Genomic DNA, 20,006 nt, shown 5'->3' with positions numbered 1-20,006 from the left:
AAGTGATATGGTGCTGCAGAATATGAAGCCTTGGCATAGATTACTGGAAGCATCTGTAGAGAGACTGAAATTTAGATGTGTTAGACAGTTTCATGACAGGAGAGAGTGGAAAACTTACTGTATTTATTTTCTTGAAAATGTAGAGAAAAAAGACAGCTACCGCAATGGTTCTTGTAGAAATGGAAAAGGTACATGTTGCAGAATGAGAACAAGCAATCTTGTTTGGAGAACATTTTATGTGTCACCTTCTCCAGAAAGGGTGCCCAAAAGAGAGAAAACATGAAGAGGACTACCACAGAATATGCTTTATCACACAACGAGATGCAAAAGTTTGCAATGGCATATCAGTTAATGTTAACTATGGCAACACTTCCTTACTTAGGCACGAGTTAGGGTGGTTGTTGGCAAGACTGAAGCCTTGACAGGAAGTGGAAGGATCCTCCACAAATGACAGCAAAGTACAAGGCCTTAGAGGATGCAGTTCTAATACCTCCTTTTTAGGTGTCCCTTAGCTCTGTGGTGTAAGCATTGCTCAGGCTGGCTCTTCTTTAAAGATTGTGTAGAAAATCAGTGTGCTTTAATTCCTGGAAATTATGCCATATAGTTGATTAAATGCTTGGCTGCTCTGTGAAAGGGGAAAAAATAAAAGACATAAAAGAATTTTAGTTCAGCTCCAGACAAAAAGGGAGATTAAAAAGAAAGAAGCAGAACTTTGTCTGGGTTGTACATACGCACCTCAGGACTGTATTAGTAGGACAGTCCTGAAATAACAGAGACACAATGGAGAGAGAGGCCACAGACTTCACATTCAGGCAGGATTTAGAAGCAAGGAAATATTTAAGAGATAGTTGGTTACAGGCATGGTAAAGGACAATGCAAATGCTGCTAACTTCAATCAAGGAGAATTGTACGACAGAAGAACAGTTGGGATTTTTGCTTCTTTTCTAAAAATCTGTCATAATCCAAAAATACTGTACCCTTTGGGAATACAAAACACAGGGGAAATGTATTTGGCATCTCAAACACAGGCAAATAACCTGTATTATAGACATCTTCAGTTTTCTTTTCTTGCCACAGGAAAAATGCAGTCTCCACAAATGAAAAGATTTTGTCCAGACTGACAGTAGGGTGTTGGTGTCTGGCTCTCCCATCAGCCTTTGGAAGCCATCAAAAAGCTTCGCTCCAAAACCTTCTGTGCCCAAGCTTATGATCACGTAGATCTAATTTTGGCCATCAGTCAGGCTGCATGTTAAATTCTTCCTAAGACAAGCATCATACTGCCTACTTTAGCACTTTTATGGCTGGGCAGAAGGGGCTGGAAGCTGGGTTTAAAAGCTGAGCTTTTCAAATGAAGAGTCCACAGTATTTACCAAATCTCTGATTTGTTCTGCATACTGCCACCAAGTATTGGCTTTGGGATTCTTGTTTGTTTTGGGATGTGGTTTTGTGTGTGGGTAATCCATGCCCTCCCAGCTCTGCTCTACAGATACAGTGTGGTATTCTCATGATGATTTTATTTTACAGACATCTGTTGGCAGATAAAAGCCTTTGAAGCAGAGCTCTCTCCAAGCTGTTAACCCTGTGACTAGCTACTGCCTTGTTAGTTCTCTAGTACGTTATGTATTATTTTGAATTCTGTAATTATTTTCTCTAATATTAATCTAGCTTACAGTTGGCATCAAAAGCCATGGATTTTGCTCAGACTGTTTTTCTGCAGAAAGAAACAATTCTTTAATATGCAAATCAGGGCAGCAAAATTAGATGAATGTAGTCAGCATGCCCTTGAAGGAAAAAAAGGCTTTCATGGAAGACTCAAGGTTGCAGTTATGTTCCTAAGAGTGATGAAAAAGCTCCTTAACCCTTTAGAACAGATAAGGGGAAAATTGTTTTCTCATGAAAAAGAAATTATTCTTGTGTAAGATATAGACAAAAAATGGGAGCTAATTAGTCGGAGGGATGATACGCAGAAACTGAACTGTCATTTTGACAAATGCTGCAGACTTATCTTTCCTATTTTATTGGAATTAATGGAGATTCAAGCTCTAGTCAACATCTAAAACAACCTGCCCTCACACACACTACAGGAATCTATCTAGAAAATACCTTAACAAAATAAGTCTTCTTATGCTAACAGGTGTTAGATTAGGCAAATACAGTTTAATTTGGTTACATCACTATAACAAGATGGTGAGCTGTAAGATTTGATGCCTGACATGCAATATGGCCATACAGATTCTTCACAGTTTGGTTTGCAAACCCAGGCAAGGAAGATTTTTCTAATGAGTGCAGTTTCCCTTCAGGACTGAAAAGTAATATTGACTTACTGAAATTCATGAAACCCTCTTCAACAAGTCCCTGTGCATGTGTTTTTCAGAAAGCACATATCTAGATAAAAAGCTCAGTTAAAGAGCTCAGCTCTTATTCAGAACTTCACAGACATGATGTAGACTGGAGGAAAGAGAAGTCCAAAACAAGAGATGCTCTCTGCAACATAAAATGTTTATTGATTTTGATTGGATGATCAAGTGAATTCTGGACCTAAACTTGACCCAGGACAAAAAGCTCTAGGCACTCCGGTGTAAATCCAGTGTTAGGATCTCATTTATCTTTTATGAAGACCCTTCAGACAGTTTTATAAAGGACAAAACTCCAATGCCTATTGATCTTTATGAATTGATCACACTTCATTCTTGATGCTCCTGAAAGCAATAGAAAGCCAGTTATGCATTATTTGATTACTACTATAAGGCTTTAATGTCTTCAGTGAATTAATAGAAATTGCAAATAAACAGTCTGTTTCCAGAAAAATCAATATAATCCATATTGTTCTACTTAGCTCTATCAACATTAAGGAAATTCAATAATAATGCAAATCAATTATCAAGCACATAAAAAGAACATTCATCATCCTTTCAGGGGACAATAATAACATCATAAAGAACACAGATGAGAACAACAGTATTTGATTTCTTCTATCTACACTGAGTTTGGTCTATATTTTAAAGCATCTGTCCTAATCAAAGTAAGCTTCATCAGGCCATAGGAAAAGGATATTCCATTCTGCTTTTAGAAAACTGAGCTCAAGAAGAAAGATTGGATATAGCAAAATCTCCATCTGATCAAGTACAACATTTTCATTCATTGTCTTGTGGAGATCTCTGCTGTAATTAGCCTTCAACAGACTTCAACAGGACTTCTGTTCCACATGTTACTGAGTCCTTTCCCGTCATATTCCAGCAGAAAGGAATGCCATGTGGCATTTTCCTCTCCTGAAAGCTTTTGATTTTTTGATTTGTCCAAAGGAATTTTTCTTTTCCAGCAAAATTAAACAAAACCAGAATTGAGCAGTTCTGTGACTTTGACAGCTGAGAACTGACGGAAGCAGTACCTTATTAAAATAGTTCTTGAGGTCCTCACCCATAAATTCACAGTCATAAGTGTGCCAGGAAAAAGTAACTCCTCTTCTGGCTTTCATACTGGCACAGACATGGATAACTACACTGATTTACAGGTCTTGGATACTTGGTGCTACACACCAATAACTTGACAACACTTCCTGATTTTTGATGTAGTTTTAGCAGGATCTCACACATGTGAAGAGCAAACACACATTCAGACCTAAGCTCATTTTCCTTGCCTAAGCTTTCCAGGTTTGAGAAATGTCAGACCAGAGCTCCTTTTGCCCAGAGCATCCTCTTCTGGTATCGCTGCACTGAGGGGAAAATGCAGCATCTCTTTTACACATCTGCTGCTAACCAGTTAACATCCAGTTCCTGTTACAGGTTGCTTGGTTTATGGGCGCACTCCTGCTCTCTTAGTGGTATTAACTTGGCCTTGGGTGCAGCTCATGTCCTCCTTTCCTCATGCATCACATGCTGTTCATGCCTTAATCTGCAACTGTTTAATTGGTAATACTTTATCCCTCCAGTATTTGGATGAGTATTTTTGCTCATGCTGACTGCTGACACCACACAATTGTGCAAGGCTAAGCAAAACCTCAGCTAAGACATATAAATACTGAGACAGCCAAAGAAAGAGGGATAGCAGAGCTGCTGCTACAAAAGTTTCTAGGATAATGTTTCCATGTACTGCTAAAATGGGTTAAAACCCAGAAAAATCCAGACAAGGTCTGAGGCTTAAAACATTCTGTTATTGTTACAAAGATTAGAATATATACTGTAACTGTACAAATACAGGATTCCCATTAATATAATTTTTGTTTGACAGCCTTGCAGACCTTGGCCTGTCTGTGTCCCATCATCTGAATTCAGGGAAGTCTTGGTTCCCCCAGGCTCTCCTTAGCTCTTATGCCTCTGTCAGTGTCCCCATGCATGGGACAAGCTCTGCTGCTGTCCTGCTGTGGCCACTCAAACTATGCCAGAGAACAAGCTGCTGCAAAGCCCTTGGCAGTCCCATCTCCTCTGGGGAAGGAAGAGGGGCTGGTGCCTCCTGTCCTGAGCAAAGGCACTGAAATGCATGTAGAGCAAACTGCATGTCCAGCAAACTGAGTGTCCAGCTTAGCAGTCAGCTGTGCAAGGACCTGGCAGACTCATTGCACCACTGCCTCTTCTGCAGCCACGTTGCCTTTCCTCCCTTTCTGTGACCAGGGGACCTCTTTTTTCAGGGGACACTTTTTAATTATCTCAGGATCTTTGCCTTGCAAGTCTCCATTACATCCAACTACTTTGACTTTGTTGAGCCTTAGTTAACTTCACTTTCCTTTGGCACTATTTCATATCCTGATTATTGAACCAGGTACAGGAACCAGGCAAGTCTGCAAGGATGCAGAGTGGCAGTAAGGGGAGCAAGGGGTGCATTCAAGGAGATTGGTAATAAAACACTGGCTTCAGCACCCTTAGAGGTGCTGAGGGGAAGAAAATCAGACTGAAACCTTTTCTGCATGGAATAAGCTGAATTTCTCCCTTTGCCATGGTGCACCTTTTGCCATTGGAGTACTCACATCAAAAATAGAGAAAAACCTATGGGGCCATTAGAGAGTTTTAGATGATCCTAGTCCCATGTAGTGATTTATTCCAAATAGGCTGGGGCAGTCACATCCCCTTTCTGCCCTTCTAGGCCTGTGTGGGATGGACAAAGCTCTTGGAGCAAGGATCAGGAGTTCAGTTGTGACAAGAAACAAAGCTGCTGATTTTCTTCCCAAGCACCTACTGCTTTCCTGAGATTTCAGGAACATATTGTTGGCCTTTCAGTGAAGTTCCAACAGTGCCTTGACAGATGGTCTTGTGAGAGTCTGTAAGTGCCATCAACAAGACACAGAGTAAATCCCTGGAAGTAAAAGAGTCCCAGTTTTTCTGGGATAATTCATGATCTCTGGACATGGTATTGGAAACACAATAAAAGTCTACATAGTTCATTTCCCACTTTTTACATCCCTCAGTCTCCAGCAGGTCAGGCTTAGTTGTGACTGAAGTTGTTCTGCTTTATAAAACTAGTTTTATTTTAAAAATCCAAGTTAATACAGCAGCATTAATATACTAACGTAATACTTAAACGCTGGCATGTGAGAGACAAGATGAATGACAGCCATCATCTGTCACTTTATGAAGCAGCTCCACAATCTTCCTGTCTTTAAACACCTCTTTAACCTTAATTTTGCTGATTTGAACAGTCATTAATTAACTGTGTATACTATACACAGCTGATAGACCTGGATTTTCACAGTCTATTAGAGTACATAATTTGCATTTACATCACAGTGTTGTTAAACCAAACCATTGTCTTAAACAACACAAATGCATCAAATTTTAGGAAATCAAACCAACTTGTCTCCAGCTGTGTATTTTTCAATTACATTTATTACTATCACTTTTCTTTTTTTGCTTGTTCAAAACATATTCCACAGATGGTTGCATCAAAAATGTTATTGCCCTAAACTGTATTAATAAAGGAAAAAAAAAAAGGAAAAAAAAGAAAAAAAGGGGAAAAAAAGAAAAAGAAGCCCAAACCCCTAAACTACAGACCTTAGCTGTGGGAAGGATATCTCAGACTTTACTATGTAAACAACTGTACTGTCAAATCTCCTTGTGTCCCATTTCCAACTGTACATTCCCCTCTTGATAACTTGAGAGCCACTACAGATGTTCATATTTTGGCAGAGAGTTTCCTCTTGGGTGGGATCTGTGGAGTAACCTGTGGTCAGTCCATCCCCACTGGGGCAGTCTGCAGCCTCCTGCTCGAACATCCTCCTGCTGGGTGCCTGGCCAGAGCCTCACTCAGGGCTGGGAGCTGTGCCCATGCTTTAAAACCACACATATTTAAACATCCCTTTATTTTGTTCAGAACATATTATCTAGTAACTGAGATTTTTTTTTTCCCTGCTACGTTACAGATAAACTGTCACTGCAAGAGCAGAACAAGCTGCTGCCATGCAAGCATTGGCTCTGCACCTGGGTTTTGGTAATCACAGCAGATGGTAACAACTGCTGCATTATTACAAAGAAACCAAAGAGACCAAAACAAACCCAGAAGGTAAGCTCTTAAACCATTCTAACTAAAGGCAGATAGTGATGGGACAAGTGGAGTGGTATTAAACTAAAAGACAGGAGATTTAGATTAGATGTTAGGGAAAAATTCTTCACTGTGAGGCTGGTGAGACAGTGGAATAGGTTGCCCAGAAAAGTTGTGGATGTCCCATCCCTGGAAATTTTTAAGGCCAGGCTGGATGGGCCTCTGAGAAACCTGGTCTAGTGGAAGGTGGTCCCTGCTCAGGAGAGGGAATTTGGACTAAATCATCTTTAAGGTCCTTCTACCATCCTGTGATACCGTGAAGAGTTGCATTGTTACAAATATGACCAGAAGAAAAAACCCAAAAAACAAACAGGCCATGTCTTAAACCATTCTAACTGAAAGTAACTCAAAAATCTGGATAGGAAGGTCCTTGGCTGAGCTGCTGGAGCAGAGTAAGGCAGGGGTACCTGGTCACTTCTGGGTCTCTTGAAGCTGCAGCACTCTCAGCACGCTCTGGCCAGCACCAGCTCTCTGGCCCCAGCATTTGTGCCCTGCTGAGGTCTGAGATGCTTCTGCCCAGTTTTGCCCACTGTGCCCAGCCTTGAGCCCCACATGCTCCTGCCCGTGGTGCTCCCACAGGCTCTGACTTGTGCTGCTCAGCCCTGTGGCACAGGGCAGCCCACAGACAGCCTCTTTTCTGAGCAGCTTTTGCAAAGCTCCGTCTTTTCACTCGTGATTGAGCGCTGGTGTGTCTGTAACAGGAGGCTGACACTGTTTTTTCTTTCCCATGATGACAAGCCTGCCGTGGTAGCCAGGGTATTGGAAGTGGTGGCTGTCACATTTGGCAATGCAGCTGCTATTTGGCATATTTTGATTTGCTTAATGCTGCCACAGCACTACAGTGGGTGGTGCTCTTGCCCACATCCACAGACCTTAGGCAGAAACAAAAGCATCACAATGTATTGTTCAAATATTGCATGTAGTGTAAATTCTCCTCCCTGCCACCCCCAAAAAAGTCAAACCCAGGGTAACTTAAGGAAAATGTTGAGAGGGGCTTTGGGGTTGTGGTTTTTTTTTTTTTTTTTTTTTTTTTTTTTTTTTTTTTTTTTTTTTTTTCCTGAGGGAAGGAGTAGATGTCTTTTTCAAAATGGACTTGTATTTGCTATAGAAGATGTTAGGCTTCAAATGGTGGTAGAGGTTTGTTTTTTTTTTTTTTTCCTCCATTGATGACAGAGTTAATAATTGATTGTGTCTGCACGCAGTAGCCTGAATTCTACGCCACAGGTTTTCTCCTCAGACTTGATGTTATTAAACAAGTTACTGTCATGATGCTTAGTTATCAACATTTTCTGCCTATGTAACATTCGTGTAGAATAAATAAATTATGTAAAAACAGCCCCCATAGCCAGAGTTACTATTTTAATTGAATTTGTGAAAAATAATGAATCGGCAAACCACTGGTATTTTGCTTTCCTAGTTTTACTGGCAAGTTTCAGATTTTACCTGTTTGGAAAAGAAAGGTATTTCAGTGTCTGAAGCTACTCATCCAACTACTGAAATTAACTGCAACTATCAGTCACCGCGAGTACTTTTTATCTATGTCATTCTCTGAAAGCAGTGAAAGTAAAAGTGCAGAGAGGCAAAGGCTCAAGAGTAAATTCTGACAGACAGGTACTAGCAAATGTTTTCCTCCTGTTAGCCATTAGAAGGTTGCAGCCTTTGATATGCTGGCAAGAGTGACCTTGATGTGCACATCCTTTGGGAAGGCTGTAGCAATTCTTTACCTGTTGTCCCTTGGGCCTGGTGATGCTCATGGAAATCTTTCCAGGGACTTCCATGGGCTTTGAATTTGGGTAGAAGCTAAACATTTACAGGTTGCAAGAGTTTAGCATGCGCTTTCTTCTGGCAAAGCAACACCAGTGCTCACAGAGGAAGGAAACTGCTTTTAAAATGGCATTTAAAATACTAAAGCAGGTTTGATTGATAATTAGGTTTAAGAATAATGAATAGGCATGGTGCACTGCACCTGACTAGCACCAATACCCATGCAGGTGCCTTGCTGGACTTGTAGAAGACTGTGGTGTGCTGCTCTTTTGACTGATGTGTCCCAGCTGAGATGGTGGAAAACCCAGGTGGAGCATAGCGAAGGAAGGTGTAGAAATGTTATGCGGAGCTATTTGGTTTGACCCTTAAGAAGAGTAGAGCATGAGTTAGAAGCAACTGCTCCTAACACAGGCTGTCTAAAGGTGTGTGAAAGCCAGTACAGCTCTTCTCACTTGCCTTTTACAACAGTCTGGAAGGTGGGGATGCTCCTCTCCTTACAGGTATCAACCACAGGCTTCAGCCCCCTTGCCTAGGGATGGAACTCGAACCTTTCCCTTTCAGCCTAAATGTCTGAAACTGGCTTTAGGCCACTATTTAGAAACTGTCTAGTCCCTGGGAAAGAGCCAGGACTGCACAGCTCTTCGGCAGATGTTGGCGCCCATCTGTCCTCCAGGGAAAATGCTGGACTCCAAATCGAAAGTGGCTGCAGCTGCTCAACAAGCTCAGCCCTGGCCCTGGCAGCTGTCAGACACACACCTGTTCCAGGTATTTTCCAGATGAGAGAAAAGGGCCTTTGCAAGCTGGGCCCTTGATAGGATTGCCCCCCATGTGCACCATGTCCATGTGTCTGCTAGGGGGAACATCATTAGGGGCAGGTTTTCAAAAAGTGGCCTCTGTTTAAGCTGATGTTGTTCTGACCGAGTCTGAAGGGCTTGGACCTAATTTTTTTCTCAAGAATGACTCCTTTCCCCTGTCTTTCACAGCAGTAAGCAGTCTCTGCCCAGATGCCCAACATCTTCTGGCTGAAGCTGGAAGTGCCCAGTGGTGACCTGTGACTTCTCTCTGTTGCTCCCTCTCACTTTTCTAGCATAAAGCTTTGTGTGCATCACACTGCTACTATTCAATGTTCATTACATTAACTTCATGTTAATGTAATATTTAAAGATCTTGCTTTATAAAATCTCTTGTTGGGTCTATTCCACTGCTAGTAATTATGGGTGAGGATGTGTCTTCACACACAAACTCTTGAGTGGTTTTTTAGGCCCTTGTTTCCTCCCCCTGGTTCAGGATTTCTGTCTCCATCTCTCCCATTCATGATACAAGCAATAAACTCAGGGCTCTTTCTGTCTGCTGGCAGGAGAGGATGAGTAACAGTGAGAGAGATGAGAAAGCCTCCCTTGCCATGCACTGGCATGCACAGCCTGTGGTGTGCCAAGGTACAAAAAAAAAGTCAGCATTTCTCATCTGAGTTGCAAGTCTCCTGGTGAGATGCTTCTGCAAGCTCATGGAACCCAGGAAACAATTATTCCTGAGCCTTTACATGCACTGTGTGCTGGGTCTTCCAGCCATGCACAAGTAAATTAATGTTTCGCTCTTTGTTTCTTGGCTGTGGTTGATGTAACCTGTGGCCAAGATCATATATTTTACAGCATGTTCCTATCCAGTGGCAGCAGCCTTGAGGTTTTCAGGTTTTTTTCTAGGGGTGCAGATAAACTCTCTCTACTAGGGGTGCAACTGAGCCCTTGCAGATAATAATTAGGGGCAAACTGGGTGTTCTCAAAAATATCTTGCCCCTTGGCTGGCTGATGTAAGTGGATTGTGCTCATCAACCTTGTGGAGAGGGAGGGGGCAGTGACTGACTTCAGAGCTGAAGGGTATCCGATTAATATTTAAAATACCTAAATTGCAAGGATCTGTTTGCTGTGTGAAGCTCGGCAGCTTCCACGGAGCCACCTTCTGAGTTTAAACATACTGCACTATGACCAGCGATTCTCCACAATACAGTAGGATTTATTAATAGAAAATACGTCAATATGAGTTTGTCTTTGTACATGTTAGCAACATGTACAGTGAAACACTTTTTTTTTTTCTCAATCTATATTGTTATAGTTCTTTTGTGTTATCTGACATAACCATTTATATTTTGGGCTTAAATATGTTATTTGTCAAAATGTACTTTCAGTGTTAATATACCTTTAAAATCATAGTTTATCTTTTAAATATTGAATTCATATTATTTTTTTCAAATCAATATTGCTCATGTTAGTGCAAATTTGTTAAATCTTGAGATAGGTTAACCATTCCTTCCAGACCATAAACAGCATTTAATAAAACAGTGAGATTTATATAGCTCTACACAGCTGAACAAGATTCTAATACGAAGCTTGTTAAAAAAAAAAAAAATCCGACATTTTACAGTACATCAATTGCATTTTATACATTTTTTTGAACAGTTTTGTTTCTTCTCTATTTCTGTGTGTGATCTAGTACAAGAATGAAGGGAACAGCAATAGGTAATGATACTTTCCTCAGTATTAAAAAGAATGCATCATATATATCTTGCTCAGTATGGCGGCAGTGTTGTATTTCCAAACCTGGAAAAGAAGCCAGGTAATTCAACACCTTCTCAAAACCCAGTACAGCAAGAGTGAATCAGTCGGAGCACTTGCCACTACAGAAAAATGGAAACAAACCAACACAAAGTATAGACAAAAGGTATTTTATGCCACGTCATCAATCCAGAATCTCTCACTTGAGCAATGGTCAACACTTGACTCCAAGTAATTCCTAAGAGGAGCTGAAAGAGGGCAATGTGGGCATTTCAGTAGTTTGAAGAATGGAAATATATCCAACTTACAGCAATCTCCCGTCCTAAGAGCTTTGAACAGAACCATGCATCCCCTCAGCCTGTTGGCAAACCTGCACCTGGAGAGCTGCCCCAGCCTGCTGTTTGTCAGGCAGTCAAGAAGAACTTCCAGTTGCGAGTGACATTCTTTATTAAAAAAAAGTTTTTATACTGAAAATGTGCTTTGTTCAAAAGAGCACTGCAAATGCCACTTATTAAAATCAATGTAATAAATAAAATATAAACAACCTGTGTCCAAAACTATGAATAGTATCTTTATCTACCTCACTATACATCTGGCCCACTGTGCCCCTCCCACCCACCCTTTCTGAAATTTTTTAAAAATTTTTTTGCATGCTATTTTTTTCCCCGTTTACTACAAAGAGCAAAGGTTACATATCGTACACTGGGAAAAGCTGCCAAAAAGATTAAACTATAGTCCTAGATTACCAATAAACCAATTCTACATCACGATACCCGCCTGCATGAACTACTTGGGCTGCGTCCTATAGAGCAGGTGATGACTTGTGAGAGACTTCTCCCCCTGCACACAGCCAGAAGTGTGCCAGGTGATGTTAAAACTATTACAGTGACTAACCACAGAAATGTTTGCAACCTAAAACAAATTCCTTACTGGCAATTTAAGCAATGTACAACTACTCCATTAGTGGTGGGTCTTATGCTCTGAAAACTGTATGCTGAACTGTTTGTTGCCTGAATCACAGAAATGAAGAAATACTTGGGTTTTTTTTACTTCCAGCATTACAAGAGCTAATATGAGTATGCCAACTCTTCTGGCCTCCTAGCCTATGTAGCTGTTCTTTTAAAATTAAAAAAAAATAATTCTTTGTCCCTTACATATTTAGAATTTCACTTTAAATGCACAGAAATGGTCTTTTCATATTTGAGGAATGTGTTCTGGGTGTTGGGTTTTATTTTTGGTATGGGTTAAAATAAATGATTGTCCTAATGGTTCAAGAATTGGACCCTTCTGTAGTCTAAAGAGTTTGGAGAGTCCAGATAAAGTCTGATGGGTCTTAGTTTTTCATTCCCTCAGGGAGATGGCAAACTCTGCCTTCCTTGAGCACTTACTGGTTGGTGGCTGGAGAGCAATGAATTTCCTCAAGAGGAGACCAAAAAATGCTATTTTAAAGGAAATGGCACCTAAGGGTGATGGAGTTGGTGATAAAAAATCAGCTACCCCTTCTTTTGTGAGCATGTGGCCTATCAATGTTGAATTGCTATCGATGGTTACAGAAGTGAGTAAGAGAAAGCACATACTGGAGTTTCCACTGTTTAAAAGAACTGAAAATCAAACAAAAATTGAAGCTGAACAAGGAGAACATCGGATGAAAAGAAGTCTTACACCACACAAACACACACACTCAAACACACGCACACGGAATACTATGCATACATGGACACACACAGGTAAGAATGTGTATTTGTATGGTAGGTTCTTGGAAATAGACATTCTTAGCAAATATGGATGACAGATCAATTGTAATTTATTTTCTTTTAACACTGTATCATCATAAAGAAAACTGGTATAAATGAAAAAAATCTATTTCAAATATCTACATCTAAAATTTTAGGCAGTGAAAAAGCACTTCGTTGACAAGGAGTGTGGAATGATGAATGTTAATTGTCAGAAACTGCTGAATGCCTTTTTTTTTTTTTGAGTTGCCACAAACAAATTCACATATCAGAACAAACAATACTGCTAAATATTCCTTTTTGTTTTTTTTGATTTTTTTTTGAATTTTTTTTTTTTTGTTAAAACGCACCGGGGAAAAGAAAACAAAAACCTGGAAATTCATACATCTTTCAAAATTTGAAATTGAAGCAATATTTAGAACCATAGATGAAGAAACACTGTGGCATTGGTGTAATATACACAATGCACCTTCTTTTTTTATCTGTAATGTACATCAAATACTTTACAACAATGCATTAACAAAAGGCAAGAAACATCTTGCTGTACAGAGGAAACCCCAAATGCAACTTGAAGCCTAGATTCACAATGAATGAGGATATTAAACAAAGTGTGAGAAGCTGTTCCCCATAAAGTATGTACGCTGCTCAGTAACTTGTGCTTAACTCTTGACCCAGATCCACTGTCATGTTCTTCCTCCTTCCTTCAGCCACGTTCAATATACAGCACTGAACTTCAGACTCTACAGGCCAACAGTAAAGTTGCCCCACACTGTAAAATATATATATGTATATATATATTTCTTTCTAATTACTCCCAGGTTTAGCTTTCGTATCTTTTAGCCTTCTAAAATAATCTCTTAATTTTTTCCATACTGGTTATCTGTGCCTTCCTATGGAACAGGCTTTAACAAACTAAATTTGCAGGAAAAAAAATGTCTCGTGGTATGCATGCACATGCACAGTTCCTGGAGCTTTTGTATCTGCCCAAGTCTCAAACCCAGGAGTCGGGAGAGGCTGGATAGTGGCTTGTTTCATAGTTAAGTTCACTATAGGGACGAGCAGCTGAGTAGAAGTCGACGTAGTTGCCAGTTGACTTTAGTCCCAGGTGCATGTTGTATTCGCTTGCAGGTGGACGATGATGCACTTGGTCCTCAAAGAAGGACTCGTCATAGTTTCTCGTTGAATTCTGAAATGGCTGATATGGTTCATAATCTTTTCTGCTGGGCTCCTGTGGAACTGGCTGTGTTGAAACCTGAAAGACAGCAACATCCACAGTTTGTTAGATACAACTTATTGTAGGCAACAGTATGGAAGGAGTAAACCCAACTTAGGTTTCTCATGCTAAAAGTACAAAATTGTGCATTATCTTAACTTCTGCTCAAAGCACTGCTTTAATACTGAATTAATTCCACAGCTCTGCTTTGTCATTTCGTATATTTGCATTAATTTAATAGCATTATTATTATAAAATATATTTATTATTTAATACTATTGCTGCAAAAGATGCTGGTTTATGTAAAAAGTAGTTGATGCAGCATAGTTTATACTTCACTTTCGTAACTACAATCTGTGTGTACTTGCAGCTGTATAATGCAAATATTGGCAACCAAAACTCAGCCTTGAAGAATTTGAATGTAATCAACTTACACTCCAAAGATGCTAAACATTTTGCAGCCACCTTTGACAGAAGTGAGATTTAGGGGAAGAGGTGACACCATATCCTTAAAAATCATTTACAGTTTTCAGGGCACTGATATGAGAAGAGTGCCCTGTAATGGGTTCTTCTGCTACTATTAAGCAGAAGCATCTTCTTAACACCTGCTCAACACATAATGACAATGCTGTGTTGCTCTGAAACTGTGGACTGTTTATGATAAGCAGAAAAAAATATTCTCAAGAGGGTCCTCTACCCTAAGGTTCCTATACTTGTTTTTCAGATATCCCTAGTGACTCTCTGATTTTATAGTTGGGACTTTATAGAAATCTGAAATATATAAACACATGCTGACTATCTTAGAAGACTATCTTCTGCTTCATGCCACCTCTGTAAGCTTGGACAGACTTTGTGACTGCAAAATGATGCAGCCTGTCATTCCTCACACGGCTATCACTGGGAATACTAATGCTCAGACAATGATGTGAGAACACTTCGTTCATCCTGTTGCTCTGCACATATTAGTAACGTTCCCTCAAGATGGCAGGAACAGTTGCACTGCTATGGCCCAAACTCCATGATATTTGTTCTAGACAAATATCTGTATTGCACTCTAGGCAGGCATTGAAAAAAGCTGCCTAAGTTCACTACCTGTGGCAGGCTCACAAGGGATCTTACAAGTTAGGGCCTGATATAACTGCACAAAGGAGTGTAACTCTAGTTTCTCTTTCTAGAACTATCGAGGTGTAACTGACCTTCAGGACCTCATTCATTTCCCATATTCAAACACAGGTGTTTTATTTGGACATAGGAGTAAAATCTTATATGAAGCAATCTGTTAATTTGTGATATGTTTAGATTTCTGGTATTTTTCTTCCATTTTCATATATGATATTGTACCGGTCTTTTGCCATCTGAACTTACCTGGTTATGTTTGATATCTTCAGCAGGCGCACCGTATGAATTCCTGTACAAAGTTGAGATTCCAGTGTTCTGAGCTGCAGAGAGAAAAGGAAGGAGAAAACAGGTTTACCAAACATACCTCTTTGGCCTCAAAGGGAATTCTTCATTAAATACATCATACAAAGCCTGTTTCCTACATTCCAAAGTCTTTAAAAGCATCTGCAGGCTTTTCCTCCCACTGAACCATCATCATCTTTGCTTTGGTGTATATATACCTCTTCGGTATTCATTTATTGATGGCAACAGACTCCATGCCACATTCATAACAATCTTGTGCACTTCTTACATGCATCAACAAAATAATTTCACATAAAATTAGCATTCAATAATAAATTTCAGGTTATATGTGGGCTTATGTAACACATGGAACAAACAACAATTGCAAATATTAAGAAACATTTCAGTTCTTTCACTTCATTTGGACAATGTGGATTATTAATCCTAGTCATTTTGCTTTATCATGAAATTATTCAAGCATAAAGTGATTAAATATAAGCGACAAGTTATGCAAAAAGTAATATGTAATTATACTGAAGATGTCTGTCCAAGATAGTGTCAAATCCATGACTGCTGTCACTTTCTTCTCAGATACCTTACTACTCAAATGCACAGACAAAACTGAGCTGCAAGTTTGAAACTGGAAGGATTTCTAAAGAGGAGGAGGATAATATACAGTCTTGCAAAAACTGATTTCCGACCCCATCCCAAAAAAACTCCAATGAAAAGCAAAGGATTTTCCTCGCAAAGCTGACTCCACTGATCCCCCTGATGTGGCAATGTAGCTGAAGCTTAGTTTGCTGGTAGGACTTGAAAGACTGTAGTTACTTCTCATATTTGAAAGGCTATGAAGGTAGCATTTTGAGTGGCTGCTGCACACTTTTCATGCATTATTAATTTTGCAAACATTCTAACCAATGATTAGACACTGTTAATGAGGACTCTTACTATAAAAGAACAAGCCTGAAAGTAAAAATTCAGTAGTTGTGAATCAGAGTCATCAGTGGAACTGAAACATGTGGCTTGTGACTTCTCTGTGCAATGGTATAAAACCTGGAGGCACCAAGAGTGTTTTTAATACTTTTACAGCTCAAAACTTGTGACAGCGAGCACTGAGCATCAGAGCTGAAAGCTGGATATGGGATCCATGCTAGTCACATCACTAGGAAGAACCACGTTTCTGAAGATGTAAGCTCTTTCTTCCTTTGGCAATGTGCAAGCATGGCATGTGAAACTTCCTAAACCTTTTTCCCCACCACTGCACACTTTCTGGAGAAAGGAATGGCATGGCCTATCAGCCAAAGCTGACTGGAATACACCAATTCTGATCTCCACATCTGCCACGGGTTCCATGCTGAGGGTATAATTTTTGTCAGTTTGATGTACTGCTCCATGTTGCTGCTTTGCAGATCTCAGATGGTTTTTCTTAAAGATCTGCACCATGCTTGTGAAAACAGGATAAAGACAGAGCTTATAGGGTGGCTTGATGAGCTCTAACAGCTGGAAAAAGGGACTTTTCACTTCCAACTTTCACTTTCACAACCATTAACTGATGGGGTGAAACCCCTCCTGTTCCTTGAAGAGCTGGATGCAATCACTAAGAAAGTGCAGAGTCCTCTGCAGGAAATAGAGAAGAGCCCTGGAGGTCTCCAAGTGCAGCATGACCTCCTTTTTTAAAGGTGGCAAGAATACAAACTCTAGTGACAGATGTTGGTTGGGCTCCTCCAGTGGTAGGTAGTCTTAATTCTACCTGTATGCCAATAGGCCATAACAGATAGAAACAGGTGGAATAATGGAAAGTAGTGCTTGATAGTTTTCTTTGGTTGTCGGCATTAATGCCAGAGTTGATCTGCAGAGGTTCTCACCGGTCAGGTTACATTTTGTCACTTAAGGGATTTTTGAGACATGACTGTTATTTCAGTGGGTTTCTTTATAGTCCAGCAGCTGTAGTATTTGAAAATACCCCACCTGATGAGTCTTTAGTATTAGAGAAGTTTGCATCGACATTGCTCTTTATGCTGCATCTCATGACAACACGACTCTCAGCAGTACAGCTGCTAGATTTTTCCTTGATATCATTGTTTTAATGCTGTTTCTCTGATTTTATTGATTGTCCCACAAAATGCCAGAAGAAGTTTTGTTATACAAATTCCTCTTCTCAAGATCTAAAGACACTCAAGTGTTTCAGATATCCATTCTGTGAAGTCCTGGTTCTTGAAAAAACATTACAGTGACATACAATGTAGTGGACTGTCATAGATGGAGGAAGAACTTCTTGTAACCACTTTGTTTTTATGAATATATGTGTCAAGATAAGAGGGTTTGAAGTTTCATGCATGTGAGTTTCTAGTCAGACACGACTGAACATACTGAGTTGAGGCAGGTCAATGCTGTTTGATGTTAAAGAGTAAAAGGCTGGTACAAGGTGCAACATCTGAGGGTATTATGAAGAATCTGATCAAAAATAGCAAACTGGACTCATGCTAATTTGTATGCCGTTCCTTCAGGCAATCAGACATTAGGAGGGAGGTCGTGACCTTTCCATACTGATATATGAAAAGACATGTGGTGCATATGTGCAGCTATTAGCCATGACTATTATAAACCCAGAAATAGCTCAGAGTTGGTGTGTAGCTGTCCAGTGCACTACTGTGACATTTGCACTGATGTGCTCACAAATGCCACATACCAGATTGAAGTTTTACGGTCTCTTGGACCACATATTCTGCAGTGGAAAATGGACAGTTTCTGCTTATGAAAACAGTAGCAAGCTCTGTGTTGCTGATTTCACTGCAGTGAAATGGGGATACAAATTCAAAAGTTTAAAATGAAAAAAATAACCCTCAAACCCTTAGTAATCTTCTCTTAAAGCAATAAAAACAATGAGACACAAAATGCTTAAAAATAAATGCCAGGAGTTCAAGAATAAGAAATCTTGGCTTAGGCCAAGGTTGAGGTAATTCTGATTCTGGAGGAAACATAAGTCAAGCAACGTAGCTTGAATGCAGCCCTGCTCCAGTACCTGCTTCCTGCTTCTGAACACGCAGGTGTCATCCCTGGGAACTCCATTCCCACTCACCATGCTTCAGTGAGCAGCTGACTCTTTTTGTCCAAAAGCAGAGGACAAATATAAAAGAAAGAAGAGAACGAGCTAGATGAATGGACAGATTGTGTGGTTAATATCTGATTTTTCCAGATAGTATTGTACATGTACCATCATAATAAAATAGTAAAACAAATAGAAAGAGAAGTCAATGAAATTTTTTTTAAATAAAAATGTCAAGAGAAGGGAAGGGAGTGAAAGGAGTATGAAACATATTTCTGCAGCCACATTTCTTCACAGAGATGTGAGAACTAGCTGAAAATTAAATTAACAGAGGAGTGATCAGTGTGTGTGTGTTTATGTGCATATTTTATGCAGTGTCTAAACATCAGTACATGATAATACTGAAGAGGGACTTTCTGGTAGGCAAAACTATGAGCATTCTAAAATGAATACTATTATCAACCTGCAGCACTTTGTGGTTTAACTGCAAAAAGGACATTGTAGAAAGACACCTTTTTTTCTCCCTTCTGTTCAGTCTTCAAGGTGCTCCTGGTTAAAAAAGAGGCACATAGTTCCCCATAGCAGTTTTCTTTAAAGACGACAACCACTGAAAATTATGTTACTCATTGGTTTACATGACAAATATGTCATTGATCAAATTCATCCCCATATACCCCAGTCACTTGATTCATGGTTTAACATTTGGCTTTTAGATCCTGGAAGTACTTATTCTGAACATATTTACAGACACTTTGGAATAACAAGATGCCAGCCTTCTGCCCTCAGGAACACAAACTGAAAATAAGAAAGGACAGCTCAGCTGGACAGGTAGTCATCTTCATCTGATATTGTGCAACCTGCTTTTTCTGCTATAAGCAGCATTTAAAAAAATTAGTTCAAGATAGTAAAGGAGAATCCTTCCATACCTCACAAATCTTAGGTAACAGAGATCATCACCTGTCACTACCACTGCCATCTTCTTGCACAGTGAAAAATAAGGTAAGGGTGTGAGAAAAAATTACAATGCATTATAGTTTCTGAAAGTAATAATAATAATAATCTCGACCACCTGTAACATCAGATAGTGTTTTTTTGTGTTCTGAATATGCATGGACTTGCCAGTAAGTTTAAATACCAAAAGTACTCATGAATGATTCTTTATAACCAAAGGAAAAGTAAATTAATCAGAAAGTTTTTTTCTGCTGCCGGAAGAGAAGGCACAGTGTGTAGACTATGATGAACTATTAATTCAGTGAGGGAACTAAAAAAGTAAAAGAAACTTCAAAGAAGGAGTCCTATGATGGTACAGAGGAACCTTATCTTCCCTGCTATCTTCCCTGTTCTGAAGGAAAACACCATGGCATAAATAACATTATCAAGTGCACTTACAGTTCCTGTTTTCCTAAACTGAATATAATAGTTTTGGTCTTAAAAATATACTTTAGGTGACAAAATTTTATACTTAGTTATTATTTTCTACAGAGAGGAGAAAATGGACAGTAAATATAAAAGGCATCATAAACCTGTGAAGAGGGCAATGAGAACTTTGATACTGTGCCGCTATTTTTTTTATCTATCCTCATGAAATCAATGTAAGTTATCATCTTCAGCCAAACTGTTTACTTCATAGATTCTCCATTTCCCCCAGAGGTTTCCTGACAAATCCTCAGGATGGCAGGAAGCCAACATTCCTATTTCAAAAATCCATCAAAAAACCTTATTTTCAGTCCCAGCCCAAAGGTCATAAAATTTTTCAACTGTAACCTGAGAAG

The 20,006-nt window shown here is 39.6% G+C and overlaps 1 protein-coding gene across 3 annotated transcripts in view; it reads right to left on the bottom strand.

The window, feature by feature from the left end:
• Positions 1-12,627: 12,627 nt before the first annotated feature.
• CTNND2 (catenin delta 2) overlaps positions 12,628-20,006 on the bottom strand; it is a 633,671-nt gene continuing 626,292 nt past the window's right edge. For all 3 annotated transcript variants that reach the window (XM_066326477.1, XM_066326491.1, XM_066326484.1), the window contains 2 exons: positions 15,153-15,226; positions 12,628-13,826 (listed from right to left, as the gene is read on the bottom strand). In XM_066326477.1, coding sequence (XP_066182574.1) covers positions 13,566-13,826; positions 15,153-15,226 — 335 coding nt within the window. In that variant the 3' untranslated portion in view covers positions 12,628-13,565. The remainder of the gene's footprint in view (positions 13,827-15,152; positions 15,227-20,006) is intronic.

The sequence above is a fragment of the Sylvia atricapilla genome, chromosome 1, assembly GCF_009819655.1.
Source record: "Sylvia atricapilla isolate bSylAtr1 chromosome 1, bSylAtr1.pri, whole genome shotgun sequence".
NCBI classification, from domain to species: Eukaryota; Metazoa; Chordata; class Aves; order Passeriformes; family Sylviidae; genus Sylvia; species Sylvia atricapilla.
This window is presented reverse-complemented; position numbering and strand designations above follow the sequence as displayed.